The sequence below is a fragment of the Salmo salar genome, chromosome 18, assembly GCF_965601325.2.
Source record: "Salmo salar chromosome 18, fSalSal1, whole genome shotgun sequence".
Lineage (NCBI taxonomy): Eukaryota > Metazoa > Chordata > Actinopteri > Salmoniformes > Salmonidae > Salmo > Salmo salar.
The window spans coordinates 57,243,974-57,263,157 of NC_138308.1; the positions used below are offsets into that span (position 1 = coordinate 57,243,974).

General features: G+C 47.8%; 1 protein-coding gene across 6 annotated transcripts in view; it reads right to left on the minus strand.

Moving 5' to 3' along the window:
* Positions 1-19,184, minus strand: part of exoc6 (exocyst complex component 6) — a 388,637-nt gene that overhangs the window by 39,457 nt on the left and 329,996 nt on the right. For all 6 annotated transcript variants that reach the window (XM_082965010.1, XM_082965008.1, XM_082965009.1 and 3 more), the window contains 3 exons: positions 2,596-2,667; positions 1,938-2,141; positions 1,637-1,746 (listed from right to left, as the gene is read on the minus strand). In XM_082965010.1, the coding sequence (XP_082821136.1) occupies positions 1,637-1,746; positions 1,938-2,141; positions 2,596-2,667 (386 nt within the window). The remainder of the gene's footprint in view (positions 1-1,636; positions 1,747-1,937; positions 2,142-2,595; positions 2,668-19,184) is intronic.

Below are 19,184 nucleotides of genomic sequence, written 5' to 3' on the forward strand. Positions count from 1 at the left end.
CCAGGCTCTGATTCCCAGCTATTAACCCCTGTACTAGGGACCCTGGTGAGGGAACAGCCAGGCTCTGACTCCCAGCTATTAACCCCTGTACTAGGGACCCTGGTGAGGGAACAGCCAGGCTCTGACTCCCAGTTATTAACCACCTGTACTAGGGACCCTAGTGAGGGAACAGCCAGGCTATGACTCCCAGTTATTAAACCCCTGTACTAGGGACCCTAGTGAGGGAACAGCCAGGCTCTGACTCCCAGTTATTAAACCCCTGTACTAGGGACCCTAGTGAGGGAACAGCCAGGCTCTGACTCCCAGTTATTAAACCCCTGTACTAGGGACCCTAGTGAGGGAACAGCCAGGCTCTGACTCCCAGTTATTAACCCCCTGTACTAGGGACCCTAGTGAGGGAACAGCCAGGCTCTGACTCCCAGTTATTAAACCCCTGTACTAGAGACCCTAGTGAGGGAACAGCCAGGCTCTGACTCCCAGTTATTAAACCCTTGTACTAGGGACCCTAGTGAGGGAACAGCCAGTCTCTGACTCCCAGTTATTAAACCCTGTACTAGGGACCCTAGTGAGGGAACAGCCAGGCTCTGACTCCCAGTTATTAAACCCCTGTACTAGGGACCCTAGTGAGGGAACAGCCAGGCTCTGACTCCCAGTTATTAAACCCTGTACTAGGGACCCTAGTGAGGGAACAGCCAGGCTCTGACTCCCAGTTATAAAACCCCTGTACTAGGGACCCTAGTGAGGGAACAGCCAGGCTCTGACTCCCAGTTATTAAACCCCTGTACTAGGGACCCTAGTGAGGGAACAGCCAGGCTCTGACTCCCAGTTATTAAACCCCTGTACTAGGGACCCTAGTGAGGGAACAGCCAGGCTCTGACTCCCAGTTATTAACCCCCTGTACTAGGGACCCTAGTGAGGGAACAGCCAGGCTCTGACTCCCAGTTATTAAACCCCTGTACTAGAGACCCTAGTGAGGGAACAGCCAGGCTCTGACTCCCAGTTATTAAACCCTTGTACTAGGGACCCTAGTGAGGGAACAGCCAGTCTCTGACTCCCAGTTATTAAACCCTGTACTAGGGACCCTAGTGAGGGAACAGCCAGGCTCTGACTCCCAGTTATTAAACCCCTGTACTAGGGACCCTAGTGAGGGAACAGCCAGGCTCTGACTCCCAGTTATTAAACCCTGTACTAGGGACCCTAGTGAGGGAACAGCCAGGCTCTGACTCCCAGTTATAAAACCCCTGTACTAGGGACCCTAGTGAGGGAACAGCCAGGCTCTGACTCCCAGTTATTAAACCCCTGTACTAGGGACCCTAGTGAGGGAACAGCCAGGCTCTGACTCCCAGTTATTAAACCCTGTACTAGGGACCCTAGTGAGGGAACAGCCAGGCTCTGACTCCCAGTTATTAACCCCTGTACTAGGGACCCTATAGCACACAACAAGACGTTAAGACTGTCCCCACAGTATTAAACACAACCGTTTTATAGTGTGTCCCAAACGGTACCCGCTTTCCCTAACATAGCGCACTACTTTTTTTCACCGACGCCCAAATGGACCCTGGTGGAAAGTAGTGCACTACATCGGATAATAATAGGTTGTGATTTGAGAAGCGGCCTAACGAGCCGACGGACTCACCTGCGATGCAGCGACTCGGAGAACTTCAGGCTGGCGTAGATAAACTCTTTGACCTGAACATAGATCTGAGGCACCGACTGAGACATCGGCAGCTTCTTCGGAAAGTCTTGCTGTTGACAAACAAATAACAAATAAAACCCAGGGTTTTACAACAAAATAAAACCCAGGGTTTATTTAACTAAAGGGACCTTTATAAAAGGAGCAAAGAGCGTTGACTTTAAGACACAGTTTCATCACATCCTGATGTTGTGAAGTTATTTAAACAAAAAATTTTTTAAAGGGTGTTGAATGAAGGACAAACCTTTTCGATTTCTGCGTCGTGGAAAGGGAATCTACTAATTACAGATTTGTAGTCTTCTTCAGTCTCTACGGGGATAGGGCTGTAGTTGTCCAGTTCAAAGATCTCCCTGAACACCAGAACCCATTTCTTCAGCAGCGTTTCATTGTACTGGTCTCTGATCTCAAACAGTAGGTCAAACAGTCTGCTCACTGGGTAGCCATAACCCTGGAGAGAGGTAGAAAGGGGGAGGGAGGGAGGGAGGGAGAGAGAGAGGGAGAGAGAGACAGAGACAGATAGAGACAGAGAGAGAGACAGAGAGAGAGAGAGAGAGAGAGAGAGAGAGAGAGAGAGAGAGAGAGAGAGAGAGCGAGAGAGAGGGAAAGACAGAGAGACAGAGAGAGAGAGAGAGACAGAGAGAGAGACAGAGAGACAGAGAGAGAGAGACAGAGAGAGACAAAGAGAGAGACAGAGAGACAGAGAGAAAGAGAGAGAGAGACAGAGGGAGAGAGACAGAGGGAAAGACAGAGACAGAGAGAGAGAGAGACAAAGACAGAATGACATGACACATAATACAGAGCATTAACAGACAACAACACCTGCTTCACTCATACCTTATAAGAGCTCTAGATTTAACTCTTACTGTCATATCACTCAGTCTGAAGAGCTGGACAAGACTCACCTGTAATGTGTCTGCAAATATGACAATGAGGTTCTTCAGCTCCAGGACCAGGTCAGGATCACTGCAGTACGACTGGAAAGGAAGAGAGAGAGAGAGACAGTACCAGGTCAGGATCACTGCAGTACGACTAGAAATGAAGAGAGAGAGACAGTACCAGGTCAGGATCACTGCAGTACGACTGGAAAGGAAGAGAGAGAGACAGTACCAGGTCATGATCACTGCAGTACGACTGGAAAGGAAGAGAGAGAGACAGTACCAGCTCAGGATCACTGTAGTATGACTAGAAAGGAAGAGAGAGAGAGACAGTACCAGGTCAGGATCACTGCAGTACGACTGGAAAGGAAGAGAGAGAGACAGTACCAGGTCAGGATCACTGCAGTACGACTGGAAAGGAAGAGAGAGAGACAGTACCAGGTCAGGATCACTGCAGTACGACAGGAAAGGAAGAGAGAGAGACAGTACCAGGTCAGGATCACTGCAGTACGACTGGAAAGGAAGAGCGAGAGACAGCACCAGGTCAGGATCACTGCAGTACGACTGGAAAGGAAGAGAGAGAGACAGCACCAGGTCAGGATCACTGCAGTACGACTGGAAAGGAAGAGAGAGAGACAGTACCAGGTCAGGATCACTGCAGTACGACTGGAAAGGAAGAGAGAGAGAGACAGTACCAGGTCAGGATCACTGCAGTACGACTAGAAAGGAAGAGAGAGAGAGACAGTACCAGGTCAGGATCACTGCAGTACGACTGGAAAGGAAGAGAGAGAGACAGCACCATGTCAGGATCACTGCAGTACGACTGGAAAGGAAGAGAGAGAGAGACAGTACCAGGTCAGGATCACTGCAGTACGACTGGAAAGGAAGAGAGAGAGACAGTACCAGGTCAGGATCACTGCAGTACGACTAGAAAGGAAGAGAGAGAGACAGTACCAGGTGAGGATCACTGCAGTACGACTGGAAAGGAAGAGAGAGAGACAGTACCAGGTCAGGATCACTGCAGTACGACTGGAAAGGAAGAGAGAGAGACAGTACCAGGTCAGGATCACTGCAGTACGACTGGAAAGGAAGAGAGAGAGACAGCACAAGGTCAGGATCACTGCAGTACGACTAGAAAGGAAGAGAGAGAGAGAGACAGCACCAGGTCAGGATCACTGCAGTACGACTAGAAAGGAAGAGAGAGAGACAGTACCAGGTCAGGATCACTGCAGTACGACTGGAAAGGAAGAGAGAGAGACAGTACCAGGTCAGGATCAGTGCAGTACGACTAGAAAGGAAGAGAGAGAGACAGTACCAGGTCAGGATCACTGCAGTACGACAGGAAAGGAAGAGAGAGAGACAGTACCAGGTCAGGATCACTGCAGTACGACTGGAAAGGAAGAGAGAGAGACAGTACCAGGTCAGGATCACTGCAGTACGACTGGAAAGGAAGAGAGAGAGACAGTACCAGGTCAGGATCACTGCAGTACGACTAGAAAGGAAGAGAGAGAGACAGTACCAGGTCAGGATCACTGTAGTACGACTGGAAAGGAAGAGAGAGAGACAGTACCAGGTCAGGATCACTGCAGTACGACTGGAAAGGAAGAGAGAGAGACAGTACCAGGTCAGGATCACTGCAGTACGACTGGAAAGGAAGAGAGAGAGACAGTACCAGGTCAGGATCACTGCAGTACGACTGGAAAGGAAGAGAGAGATACAGCACAAGGTCAGGATCACTGCAGTACGACTAGAAAGGAAGAGAGAGAGAGAGACAGCACCAGGTCAGGATCACTGCAGTACGACTAGAAAGGAAGAGAGAGAGACAGTACCAGGTCAGGATCACTGAAGTACGACTGGAAAGGAAGAGAGAGAGACAGTACCAGGTCAGGATCAGTGCAGTACGACTAGAAAGGAAGAGAGAGAGACAGTACCAGGTCAGGATCACTGCAGTACGACTAGAAAGGAAGAGAGAGAGACAGTACCAGGTCAGGATCGCTGCAGTACGACTGGAAAGGAAGAGAGAGAGAGACAGTACCAGGTCAGGATCGCTGCAGTACGACTGGAAAGGAAGAGAGAGAGACAGTACCAGGTCAGGATCACTGCAGTACGACTAGAAAGGAAGAGAGAGAGACAGTACCAGGTCAGGATCACTGCAGTACGACTGGAAAGGAAGAGAGAGAGAGACAGTACCAGGTCAGGATCACTGCAGTACGACTGGAAAGGAAGAGAGAGAGACAGCACAAGGTCAGGATCACTGCAGTACGACTAGAAAGGAAGAGAGAGAGAGAGACAGCACCAGGTCAGGATCACTGCAGTACGACTAGAAAGGAAGAGAGAGAGACAGTACCAGGTCAGGATCACTGCAGTACGACTGGAAAGGAAGAGAGAGAGACAGCACAAGGTCAGGATCACTGCAGTACGACTAGAAAGGAAGAGAGAGAGAGAGACAGCACCAGGTCAGGATCACTGCAGTACGACTGGAAAGGAAGAGAGAGAGACAGTACCAGGTCAGGATCACTGCAGTACGACTGGAAAGGAAGAGAGAGAGACAGTACTAGGTCAGGATCACTGCAGTACGACTAGAAAGGAAGAGAGAGAGACAGTACCAGGTCAGGATCACTGTAGTACGACTGGAAAGGAAGAGAGAGAGACAGTACCAGGTCAGGATCACTGCAGTACGACTGGAAAGGAAGAGAGAGAGACAGCACAAGGTCAGGATCACTGCAGTACGACTAGAAAGGAAGAGAGAGAGAGAGAGACAGCACCAGGTCAGGATCACTGCAGTACGACTGGAAAGGAAGAGAGAGAGACAGTACCAGGTCAGGATCACTGCAGTACGACTGGAAAGGAAGAGAGAGAGAGACAGTACCAGGTCAGGATCACTGCAGTACGACTGGAAAGGAATAGAGAGAGAGACAGTACCAGGTCAGGATCACTGCAGTACGACTAGAAAGGAAGAGAGAGAGACAGTACCAGGTCAGGATCACTGCAGTACGACTGGAAAGGAAGAGAGAGAGAGACAGTACCAGGTCAGGATCACTGCAGTACGACTGGAAAGGAAGAGAGAGAGACAGCACAAGGTCAGGATCACTGCAGTACGACTAGAAAGGAAGAGAGAGAGAGAGACAGCACCAGGTCAGGATCACTGCAGTACGACTAGAAAGGAAGAGAGAGAGACAGTACCAGGTCAGGATCACTGCAGTACGACTGGAAAGGAAGAGAGAGAGACAGCACAAGGTCAGGATCACTGCAGTACGACTAGAAAGGAAGAGAGAGAGAGAGACAGCACCAGGTCAGGATCACTGCAGTACGACTAGAAAGGAAGAGAGAGAGACAGTACCAGGTCAGGATCACTGCAGTACGACTGGAAAGGAAGAGAGAGAGACAGTACCAGGTCAGGATCACTGCAGTACGACTGGAAAGGAAGAGAGAGAGAGACAGTACCAGGTCAGGATCACTGCAGTACGACTGGAAAGGAAGAGAGAGAGACAGTACCAGGTCAGGATCACTGCAGTACGACTAGAAAGGAAGAGAGAGAGACAGTACCAGGTGAGGATCACTGCAGTACGACTGGAAAGGAAGAGAGAGAGAGACAGTACCAGGTCAGGATCACTGCAGTACGACTGGAAAGGAAGAGAGAGAGACAGTACCAGGTCAGGATCACTGCAGTACGACTGGAAAGGAAGAGAGAGAGACAGCACAAGGTCAGGATCACTGCAGTACGACTAGAAAGGAAGAGAGAGAGAGAGACAGCACCAGGTCAGGATCACTGCAGTACGACTAGAAAGGAAGAGAGAGAAACAGTACCAGGTCAGGATCACTGCAGTACGACTGGAAAGGAAGAGAGAGAGACAGTACCAGGTCAGGATCAGTGCAGTACGACAGGAAAGGAAGAGAGAGAGACAGTACCAGGTCAGGATCACTGCAGTACGACTGGAAAGGAAGAGAGAGAGACAGTACCAGGTCAGGATCACTGCAGTACGACTGGAAAGGAAGAGAGAGAGACAGTACCAGGTCAGGATCACTGTAGTACGACTGGATAGGAAGAGAGAGAGACAGTACCAGGTCAGGATCACTGCAGTACGACTGGAAAGGAAGAGAGAGAGACAGTACCAGGTCAGGATCACTGCAGTACGACTGGAAAGGAAGAGAGAGAGACAGTACCAGGTCAGGATCACTGCAGTACGACTGGAAAGGAAGAGAGAGATACAGCACAAGGTCAGGATCACTGCAGTACGACTAGAAAGGAAGAGAGAGAGAGAGACAGCACCAGGTCAGGATCACTGCAGTACGACTAGAAAGGAAGAGAGAGAGACAGTACCAGGTCAGGATCACTGAAGTACGACTGGAAAGGAAGAGAGAGAGACAGTACCAGGTCAGGATCAGTGCAGTACGACTAGAAAGGAAGAGAGAGAGACAGTACCAGGTCAGGATCACTGCAGTACAACTAGAAAGGAAGAGAGAGAGACAGAACCAGGTCAGGATCACTGCAGTACGACTGGAAAGGAAGAGAGAGAGAGACAGTACCAGGTCAGGATCGCTGCAGTACGACTGGAAAGGAAGAGAGAGAGACAGTACCAGGTCAGGATCACTGCAGTACGACTAGAAAGGAAGAGAGAGAGACAGTACCAGGTCAGGATCACTGCAGTACGACTGGAAAGGAAGAGAGAGAGAGACAGTACCAGGTCAGGATCACTGCAGTATGACTGGAAAGGAAGAGAGAGAGACAGCACAAGGTCAGGATCACTGCAGTACGACTAGAAAGGAAGAGAGAGAGAGAAACAGCACCAGGTCAGGATCACTGCAGTACGACTAGAAAGGAAGAGAGAGAGACAGTACCAGGTCAGGATCACTGCAGTACGACTGGAAAGGAAGAGAGAGAGACAGCACAAGGTCAGGATCACTGCAGTACGACTAGAAAGGAAGAGAGAGAGAGAGACAGCACCAGGTCAGGATCACTGCAGTACGACTGGAAAGGAAGAGAGAGAGACAGTACCAGGTCAGGATCACTGCAGTACGACTGGAAAGGAAGAGAGAGAGACAGTACTAGGTCAGGATCACTGCAGTACGACTAGAAAGGAAGAGAGAGAGACAGTACCAGGTCAGGATCACTGTAGTACGACTGGAAAGGAAGAGAGAGAGACAGTACCAGGTCAGGATCACTGCAGTACGACTGGAAAGGAAGAGAGAGAGACAGCACAAGGTCAGGATCACTGCAGTACGACTAGAAAGGAAGAGAGAGAGAGAGAGACAGCTCCAGGTCAGGATCACTGCAGTACGACTGGAAAGGAAGAGAGAGAGACAGTACCAGGTCAGGATCACTGCAGTACGACTGGAAAGGAAGAGAGAGAGAGACAGTACCAGGTCAGGATCACTGCAGTACGACTGGAAAGGAAGAGAGAGAGAGACAGTACCAGGTCAGGATCACTGCAGTACGACTAGAAAGGAAGAGAGAGAGACAGTACCAGGTCAGGATCACTGCAGTACGACTGGAAAGGAAGAGAGAGAGAGACAGTACCAGGTCAGGATCACTGCAGTACGACTGGAAAGGAAGAGAGAGAGACAGCACAAGGTCAGGATCACTGCAGTACGACTAGAAAGGAAGAGAGAGAGAGAGACAGCACCAGGTCAGGATCACTGCAGTACGACTAGAAAGGAAGAGAGAGAGACAGTACCAGGTCAGGATCACTGCAGTACGACTGGAAAGGAAGAGAGAGAGACAGCACAAGGTCAGGATCACTGCAGTACGACTAGAAAGGAAGAGAGAGAGACAGTACCAGGTCAGGATCACAGTAGTACGACTGGAAAGGAAGAGAGAGAGACAGTACCAGGTCAGGATCACTGCAGTACGACTGGAAAGGAAGAGAGAGAGACAGTACCAGGTCAGGATCACTGCAGTACGACTGGAAAGGAAGAGAGAGAGACAGTACCAGGTCAGGATCACTGCAGTACGACTGGAAAGGAAGAGAGAGAGACAGCACAAGGTCAGGATCACTGCAGTACGACTAGAAAGGAAGAGAGAGAGAGACAGTACCAGGTCAGGATCACTGCAGTACGACTGGAAAGGAAGAGAGAGAGACAGTACCAGGTCAGGATCACTGCAGTACGACTGGAAAGGAAGAGAGAGAGACAGTACCAGGTCAGGATCACTGCAGTACGACTAGAAAGGAAGAGAGAGAGACAGTACCAGGTCAGGATCACTGTAGTACGACTGGAAAGGAAGAGAGAGAGACAGTACCAGGTCAGGATCACTGCAGTACGACTGGAAAGGAAGAGAGAGAGACAGTACCAGGTCAGGATCAGTGCAGTATGACAGGAAAGGAAGAGAGAGAGACAGTACCAGGTCAGGGTCACTGCAGTATGACTGGAAAGGAAGAGAGAGAGACAGCACAAGGTCAGGATCACTGCAGTACGACTAGAAAGGAAGAGAGAGAGAGAGACAGCACCAGGTCAGGATCACTGCAGTACGACTAGGCCCTTGGTGTTGGGAATGCTAAGTGGTATCTAGGCCCTTGGTGTTGGGAATGCTAAGGGTATCTAGGCCCTTGGTGTTGGGAATGTAAGTGGTATCTAGAAGCCTTGGTGTTGGGAATGATAAGGGTATCTAGGCCCTTGGTGTTGGGAATGCTAAGTGGTATCTAGGCCCTTGGTGTTGGGAATGATATGTGGTATCTAGGCCTTTGGTGTTGGGAATGATATGTGGTATCTAGGCCCTTGGTGTTGGGAATGATAAGTGGTATCTAGAAGCCTTGGTGTTGGGAATGATAAGTGGTATCTAGAAACCTTGGTGTTGGGAATACTAAGGGTATCTAGGCCCTTGGTGTTGGGAATGGTAAGTGGTATCTAGGCCCTTGGTGTTGGGAATGCTAAGGGTATCTAGGCCCTTGGTGTTGGGAATGATAAGTGGTATCTAGGCCCTTGGTGTTAGGAATGATACGTGGTATCTAGGCCCTTGGTATTAGGAATGATAAGTGGTATCTAGAAACCTTGGTGTTGGGAATGATAAGTGGTATCTAGAAGCCTTGGTGTTGGGAATGACAAGGGTATCTAGGCCCTTGGTGTTGGGAATGATAAGGGTATCTAGGCCCTTGGTGTTGGGAATGATAAGGGTATCTAGGCCCTTGGTGTTGGGAATGATAAGTGGTATCTAGAAACCTTGGTGTTGGGAATGATAAGTGGTATCTAGAAGCCTTGGTGTTGGGAATTGTAAGGGTATCTAGGCCCTTGGTGTTGGGAATCATAAGTGGTATCTAGGCCCTTGGTGTTGGGAATGATACGTGGTATCTAGAAGCCTTGGTGTTGGGAATGCTAAGTGTTATCTAGGCCCTTGGTGTTGGGAATGCTAAGTGTTATCTAGGCCCTTGGTGTCGGGAATGATAAGTGATATCTAGGCCCTTGGTTTTGGGAATGATAAGTGGTATCTAGGCCCTTGGTGTTCGGAATGATAAAAGGTATCTAGAAGCCTTGGTGTTGGGAATGATAAGTGGTATCTAGAAACCTTGGTGTTGGGAATACTAAGGGTATCTAGGCCCTTGGTGTTGGGAATGGTAAGTGGAATCTAGGCCCTTGGTGTTGGGAATGCTAAGGGTATCTAGGCCCTTGGTGTTGGGAATGATAAGTGGTATCTAGGCCCTTGGTGTTAGGAATGATACGTGGTATCTAGGCCCTTGGTGTTGGGAATGATACGTGTTATCTAGAAACCTTGGTGTTGGGAATGATAAGTGGTATCTAGAAACCTTGGTGTTGGGAATGATAAGTGGTATCTAGAAGCCTTGGTGTTGGGAATGATAAGGATATCTAGGCCCTTGGTGTTGGGAATGATAAGGGTATTTAGGCCCTTGGTATTAGGAATGATAAGTGGTATCTAGGCCCTTGGTGTCGGGAATGATAAGTGATATCTAGGCCCTTGGTTTTGGGAATGATAAGTGGTATCTAGGCCCTTGGTGTTGGGAATGATAAGTGATATGTAGAAGCCTTGGTGTTGGGAATGATAAGTGGTATCTAGGCCCTTGGTGTTGGGAATGCTAAGTGGTATCTAGGCCCTTGGTGTTGGGAATGCTAAGTGGTATCTAGGCCCTTGGTGTTGGGAATGCTAAGTGGTATCTAGGCCCTTGGTGTTGGGAATGCTAAGTGGTATCTAGGCCCTTGGTGTTGGGATTGCTAAGGGTATCTAGGCCCTTGGTGTTGGGAATGATAAGTGGTATCTAGAAGCCTTGGTGTTGGGAATTTTAAGGGTATCTAGGCCCTTGGTGTTGGGAATGCTATGTGGTATCTAGGCCCTTGGTGTTGGGAATGCTATGGGTATCTAGGCCCTTTGTGTTGGGAATGATAAGTGGTATCTAGGCCTTTGGTGTTGGGAATGATATGTGGTATCTAGGCCCTTGGTATTAGGAATGATAAGTGGTATCTAGGCCCTTGGTGTCGGGAATGATAAGTGATATCTAGGCCCTTGGTTTTGGGAATGATAAGTGGTATCTAGGCCCTTGGTGTTGGGAATGATAAAAGGTATCTAGAAGCCTTGGTGTTGGGAATGATAAGTGATATGTAGAAGCCTTGGTGTTGGGAATGATAAGTGGTATCTAGGCCCTTGGTGTTGGGAATGCTAAGTGGTATCTAGGCCCTTGGTGTTGGGAATGCTAAGTGGTATCTAGGCCCTTGGTGTTGGGAATGCTAAGTGGTATCTAGGCCCTTGGTGTTGGGATTGCTAAGGGTATATAGGCCCTTGGTGTTGGGAATGATAAGTGGTATCTAGAAGCCTTGGTGTTGGGAATGATAAGGGTATCTAGGCCCTTGGTGTTGGGAATGCTATGTGGTATCTAGGCCCTTGGTGTTGGGAATGCTAAGGGTATCTAGGCCCTTTGTGTTGGGAATGATAAGTGGTATCTAGGCCTTTGGTGTTGGGAATGATATGTGGTATCTAGGCCCTTGGTATTAGGAATGATAAGTGGTATCTAGGCCCTTGGTGTCGGGAATGATAAGTGATATCGAGGCCCTTGGTTTTGGGAATGATAAGTGGTATCTAGACCCTTGGTGTTGGGAATGATAAGTGATATCTAGGCACTTGGTGTTGGGAATGATAAATGGTATCTAGGCCCTTGGTGTTGGGAATGCTAAGTGGTATCTAGGCCCTTGGTGTTGGGAATGCTAAGTGGTATCTAGGCCCTTGGTGTTGGGATTGCTAAGGGTATCTAGGCCCTTGGTGTTGGGAATGATAAGTGGTATCTAGAAGCCTTGGTGTTGGGAATGATAAGGGTATCTAGGCCCTTGGTGTTGGGAATGCTATGTGGTATCTAGGCCCTTGGTGTTGGGAATGCTAAGGGTATCTAGGCCCTTTGTGTTGGGAATGATAAGTGGTATCTAGGCCTTTGGTGTTGGGAATGATATGTGGTATCTAGGCCCTTGGTATTAGGAATGATAAGTGGTATCTAGGCCCTTGGTGTCGGGAATGATAAGTGATATCTAGGCCCTTGGTTTTGGGAATGATAAGTGGTATCTAGACCCTTGGTGTTGGGAATGATAAGTGATATCTAGGCACTTGGTGTTGGGAATGATAAATGGTATCTAGAAGCCTTGGTGTTAAGAATGATAAGTGGTATCTAGGCCCTTGGTGTTGGGAATGATAAGTGGTATCTAGGCCCTTGGTGTTGGGAATGATAAAAGGTATCTAGAAGCCTTGGTGTTGGGAATGATAAGTGGTATCTAGAAGCCTTGGTGTTGGGAATGATAAGTGGTATCTAGAAGCCTTGGTGTTGGGAATACTAAGGGTATCTAGGCCCTTGGTGTTGGGAATGCTAAGTGGTATCTAGGCCCTTGGTGTTGGGAATGCTAAGGGTATCTAGGCCCTTGGTGTTGGGAATGATAAGTGGTATCTAGGCCCTTGGTGTTGGGAATGATACGTGGTATCTAGGCCCTTGGTGTTGGGAATGATAAGTGGTATCTAGAAACCTTGGTGTTGGGAATGATAAGTGGTATCTAGAAGCCTTGGTGTTGGGAATGATAAGTGGTATCTAGGCCCTTGGTGTTGGGAATGATAAGGGTATTTAGGCCCTTGGTGTTGGGAATGATAAGTGGTATCTAGAAGCCTTGGTGTTGGGAATGACAAGGGTATCTAGGCCCTTGGTGTTGGAAATGATAATGGTATCTAGGCCCTTGGTGTTAGGAATGATACGTGGTATCTAGGCCCTTGGTGTCGGGAATGATAAGTGATATCTAGGCCCTTGGTTTTGGGAATGATAAAAGGTATCTAGAAAGAAGCCTTGGTGTTGGGAATGATAAGTGATATGTAGAAGCCGTGGTGTTGGGAATGATAAGTGGTATCTAGAAGCCTTGGTGTTGGGAATGATAAGTGGTATCTAGAAACCTTGGTGTTGGGAATACTAAGGGTATCTAGGCCCTTGGTGTTGGGAATGCTAAGTGGTATCTAGGCCCTTGGTTTTGGGAATGCTAAGGGTATCTAGGCCCTTGGTGTTGGGAATGATAAGTGGTATCTAGGCCCTTGGTGTTAGGAATGATACGTGGTATCTAGGCCCTTGGTGTTGGGAATGATACGTGGTATCTAGGCCCTTGGTGTTGGGAATGATACGTGGTATCTAGGCCCTTGGTGTTGGGAATGATAAGTGGTATCTAGAAACCTTGGTGTTGGGAATGATAAGTGGTATCTAGAAGCCTTGGTGTTGGGAATTGTAAGGTTATCTAAGCCCTTGGTGTTGGGAATGATAAGTGGTATCTAGGCCCTTGGTGTTGGGAATGCTAAGGGTATCTAGGCCCTTGGTGTTGGGAATGATAAGTGGTATCTAGAAGTCTTGGTGTTGGGAATGCTAAGTGGTATCTAGAAGACTTGGTGTTGGGAATGATAAGTGGTATCTAGAAGCCTTGGTGTTGGGAATGATAAGGATATCTAGGCCCTTGGTTTTGGGAATGATAAGGGTATCTAGGCCCTTGGTGTTGGGAATGATACGTGGTATCTAGAAGCCTTGGTGTTGGGAATGCTAAGTGTTATCTAGGCCCTTGGTGTTGGGAATGCTAAGTGTTATCTAGGCCCTTGGTGTTGGGAATGATAAGTGATATCTAGGCCCTTGGTTTTGGGAATGATAAGTGGTATCTAGGCCCTTGGTGTTGGGAATGATAAAAGGTATCTAGAAGCCTTGGTGTTGGGAATGATAAGTGATATGTAGAAGCCTTGGTGTTGGGAATGCTAAGGGTATCTAGGCCCTTGGTGTTGGGAATGTAAGTGGTATCTAGAAGCCTTGGTGTTGGGAATGATAAGGGTATCTAGGCCCTTGGTGTTGGGAATGCTAAGTGGTATCTAGGCCCTTGGTGTTGGGAATGATATGTGGTATCTAGGCCTTTGGTGTTGGGAATGATATGTGGTATCTAGGCCCTTGGTGTTGGGAATGATAAGTGGTATCTAGAAGCCTTGGTGTTGGGAATGATAAGTGGTATCTAGAAACCTTGGTGTTGGGAATACTAAGGGTATCTAGGCCCTTGGTGTTGGGAATGGTAAGTGGTATCTAGGCCCTTGGTGTTGGGAATGCTAAGGGTATCTAGGCCCTTGGTGTTGGGAATGATAAGTGGTATCTAGGCCCTTGGTGTTAGGAATGATACGTGGTATCTAGGCCCTTGGTATTAGGAATGATAAGTGGTATCTAGAAACCTTGGTGTTGGGAATGATAAGTGGTATCTAGAAGCCTTGGTGTTGGGAATGACAAGGGTATCTAGGCCCTTGGTGTTGGGAATGATAAGGGTATCTAGGCCCTTGGTGTTGGGAATGATAAGGGTATCTAGGCCCTTGGTGTTGGGAATGATAAGTGGTATCTAGAAACCTTGGTGTTGGGAATGATAAGTGGTATCTAGAAGCCTTGGTGTTGGGAATTGTAAGGGTATCTAAGCCCTTGGTGTTGGGAATCATAAGTGGTATCTAGGCCCTTGGTGTTGGGAATGATACGTGGTATCTAGAAGCCTTGGTGTTGGGAATGCTAAGTGTTATCTAGGCCCTTGGTGTTGGGAATGCTAAGTGTTATCTAGGCCCTTGGTGTCGGGAATGATAAGTGATATCTAGGCCCTTGGTTTTGGGAATGATAAGTGGTATCTAGGCCCTTGGTGTTGGGAATGATAAAAGGTATCTAGAAGCCTTGGTGTTGGGAATGATAAGTGATATGTAGAAGCCTTGGTGTTGGGAATGATAAGTGGTATCTAGGCCCTTGGTGTTGGGAATGGTAAGTGGTATCTAGGCCCTTGGTTTTGGGAATGGAAAGTGGTATCTAGGCCCTTGGTGTTGGGAATGCTAAGTGGTATCTAGGCCCTTGGTGTTGGGAATGCTAAGGGTATCTAGGCCCTTGGTGTTGGGAATGTAAGTGGTATCTAGAAGCCTTGGTGTTGGGAATGATAAGGGTATCTAGGCCCTTGGTGTTGGGAATGCTAAGTGGTATCTAGGCCCTTGGTGTTGGGAATGATATGTGGTATCTAGGCCTTTGGTGTTGGGAATGATATGTGGTACCTAGGCCCTTGGTGTTGGGAATGATAAGTGGTATCTAGAAGCCTTTGTGTTGGGAATGATAAGTGGTATCTAGAAACCTTGGTGTTGGGAATACTAAGGGTATCTAGGCCCTTGGTGTTGGGAATGGTAAGTGGAATCTAGGCCCTTGGTGTTGGGAATGCTAAGGGTATCTAGGCCCTTGGTGTTGGGAATGATAAGTGGTATCTAGGCCCTTGGTGTTAGGAATGATACGTGGTATCTAGGCCCTTGGTGTTGGGAATGATACGTGGTATCTAGAAACCTTGGTGTTGGGAATGATAAGTGGTATCTAGAAACCTTGGTGTTGGGAATGATAAGTGGTATCTAGAAGCCTTGGTGTTGGGAATGATAAGGATATCTAGGCCCTTGGTGTTGGGAATGATAAGGGTATTTAGGCCCTTGGTATTAGGAATGATAAGTGGTATCTAGGCCCTTGGTGTCGGGAATGATAAGTGATATCTAGGCCCTTGGTTTTGGGAATGATAAGTGGTATCTAGGCCCTTGGTGTTGGGAATGATAAGTGATATGTAGAAGCCTTGGTGTTGGGAATGATAAGTGGTATCTAGGCCCTTGGTGTTGGGAATGCTAAGTGGTATCTAGGCCCTTGGTGTTGGGAATGCTAAGTGGTATCTAGGCCCTTGGTGTTGGGAATGCTAAGTGGTATCTAGGCCCTTGGTGTTGGGAATGCTAAGTGGTATCTAGGCCCTTGGTGTTGGGATTGCTAAGGGTATCTAGGCCCTTGGTGTTGGGAATGATAAGTGGTATCTAGAAGCCTTGGTGTTGGGAATTTTAAGGGTATCTAGGCCCTTGGTGTTGGGAATGCTATGTGGTATCTAGGCCCTTGGTGTTGGGAATGCTAAGGGTATCTAGGCCCTTTGTGTTGGGAATGATAAGTGGTATCTAGGCCTTTGGTGTTGGGAATGATATGTGGTATCTAGGCCCTTGGTATTAGGAATGATAAGTGGTATCTAGGCCCTTGGTGTCGGGAATGATAAGTGATATCTAGGCCCTTGGTTTTGGGAATGATAAGTGGTATCTAGGCCCTTGGTGTTGGGAATGATAAAAGGTATCTAGAAGCCTTGGTGTTGGGAATGATAAGTGATATGTAGAAGCCTTGGTGTTGGGAATGATAAGTGGTATCTAGGCCCTTGGTGTTGGGAATGCTAAGTGGTATCTAGGCCCTTGGTGTTGGGAATGCTAAGTGGTATCTAGGCCCTTGGTGTTGGGAATGCTAAGTGGTATCTAGGCCCTTGGTGTTGGGATTGCTAAGGGTATATAGGCCCTTGGTGTTGGGAATGATAAGTGGTATCTAGAAGCCTTGGTGTTGGGAATGATAAGTGGTATCTAGAAGCCTTGGTGTTGGGAATGATAAGGATATCTAGGCCCTTGGTTTTGGGAATGATAAGGGTATCTAGGCCCTTGGTGTTGGGAATGATACGTGGTATCTAGAAGCCTTGGTGTTGGGAATGCTAAGTGTTATCTAGGCCCTTGGTGTTGGGAATGCTAAGTGTTATCTAGGCCCTTGGTGTTGGGAATGATAAGTGATATCTAGGCCCTTGGTTTTGGGAATGATAAGTGGTATCTAGGCCCTTGGTGTTGGGAATGATAAAAGGTATCTAGAAGCCTTGGTGTTGGGAATGATAAGTGATATGTAGAAGCCTTGGTGTTGGGAATGCTAAGGGTATCTAGGCCCTTGGTGTTGGGAATGTAAGTGGTATCTAGAAGCCTTGGTGTTGGGAATGATAAGGGTATCTAGGCCCTTGGTGTTGGGAATGCTAAGTGGTATCTAGGCCCTTGGTGTTGGGAATGATATGTGGTATCTAGGCCTTTGGTGTTGGGAATGATATGTGGTATCTAGGCCCTTGGTGTTGGGAATGATAAGTGGTATCTAGAAGCCTTGGTGTTGGGAATGATAAGTGGTATCTAGAAACCTTGGTGTTGGGAATACTAAGGGTATCTAGGCCCTTGGTGTTGGGAATGGTAAGTGGTATCTAGGCCCTTGGTGTTGGGAATGCTAAGGGTATCTAGGCCCTTGGTGTTGGGAATGATAAGTGGTATCTAGGCCCTTGGTGTTAGGAATGATACGTGGTATCTAGGCCCTTGGTATTAGGAATGATAAGTGGTATCTAGAAACCTTGGTGTTGGGAATGATAAGTGGTATCTAGAAGCCTTGGTGTTGGGAATGACAAGGGTATCTAGGCCCTTGGTGTTGGGAATGATAAGGGTATCTAGGCCCTTGGTGTTGGGAATGATAAGGGTATCTAGGCCCTTGGTGTTGGGAATGATAAGTGGTATCTAGAAACCTTGGTGTTGGGAATGATAAGTGGTATCTAGAAGCCTTGGTGTTGGGAATTGTAAGGGTATCTAAGCCCTTGGTGTTGGGAATCATAAGTGGTATCTAGGCCCTTGGTGTTGGGAATGATACGTGGTATCTAGAAGCCTTGGTGTTGGGAATGCTAAGTGTTATCTAGGCCCTTGGTGTTGGGAATGCTAAGTGTTATCTAGGCCCTTGGTGTCGGGAATGATAAGTGATATCTAGGCCCTTGGTTTTGGGAATGATAAGTGGTATCTAGGCCCTTGGTGTTGGGAATGATAAAAGGTATCTAGAAGCCTTGGTGTTGGGAATGATAAGTGATATGAAGAAGCCTTGGTGTTGGGAATGATAAGTGGTATCTAGGCCCTTGGTGTTGGGAATGGTAAGTGGTATCTAGGCCCTTGGTTTTGGGAATGGAAAGTGGTATCTAGGCCCTTGGTGTTGGGAATGCTAAGTGGTATCTAGGCCCTTGGTGTTGGGAATGCTAAGGGTATCTAGGCCCTTGGTGTTGGGAATGTAAGTGGTATCTAGAAGCCTTGGTGTTGGGAATGATAAGGGTATCTAGGCCCTTGGTGTTGGGAATGCTAAGTGGTATCTAGGCCCTTGGTGTTGGGAATGATATGTGGTATCTAGGCCTTTGGTGTTGGGAATGATATGTGGTACCTAGGCCCTTGGTGTTGGGAATGATAAGTGGTATCTAGAAGCCTTTGTGTTGGGAATGATAAGTGGTATCTAGAAACCTTGGTGTTGGGAATACTAAGGGTATCTAGGCCCTTGGTGTTGGGAATGGTAAGTGGAATCTAGGCCCTTGGTGTTGGGAATGCTAAGGGTATCTAGGCCCTTGGTGTTGGGAATGATAAGTGGTATCTAGGCCCTTGGTGTTAGGAATGATACGTGGTATCTAGGCCCTTGGTGTTGGGAATGATACGTGGTATCTAGAAACCTTGGTGTTGGGAATGATAAGTGGTATCTAGAAACCTTGGTGTTGGGAATGATAAGTGGTATCTAGAAGCCTTGGTGTTGGGAATGATAAGGATATCTAGGCCCTTGGTGTTGGGAATGATAAGGGTATTTAGGCCCTTGGTATTAGGAATGATAAGTGGTATCTAGGCCCTTGGTGTCGGGAATGATAAGTGATATCTAGGCCCTTGGTTTTGGGAATGATAAGTGGTATCTAGGCCCTTGGTGTTGGGAATGATAAGTGATATGTAGAAGCCTTGGTGTTGGGAATGATAAGTGGTATCTAGGCCCTTGGTGTTGGGAATGCTAAGTGGTATCTAGGCCCTTGGTGTTGGGAATGCTAAGTGGTATCTAGGCCCTTGGTGTTGGGAATGCTAAGTGGTATCTAGGCCCTTGGTGTTGGGAATGCTAAGTGGTATCTAGGCCCTTGGTGTTGGGATTGCTAAGGGTATCTAGGCCCTTGGTGTTGGGAATGATAAGTGGTATCTAGAAGCCTTGGTGTTGGGAATTTTAAGGGTATCTAGGCCCTTGGTGTTGGGAATGCTATGTGGTATCTAGGCCCTTGGTGTTGGGAATGCTAAGGGTATCTAGGCCCTTTGTGTTGGGAATGATAAGTGGTATCTAGGCCTTTGGTGTTGGGAATGATATGTGGTATCTAGGCCCTTGGTATTAGGAATGATAAGTGGTATCTAGGCCCTTGGTGTCGGGAATGATAAGTGATATCTAGGCCCTTGGTTTTGGGAATGATAAGTGGTATCTAGGCCCTTGGTGTTGGGAATGATAAAAGGTATCTAGAAGCCTTGGTGTTGGGAATGATAAGTGATATGT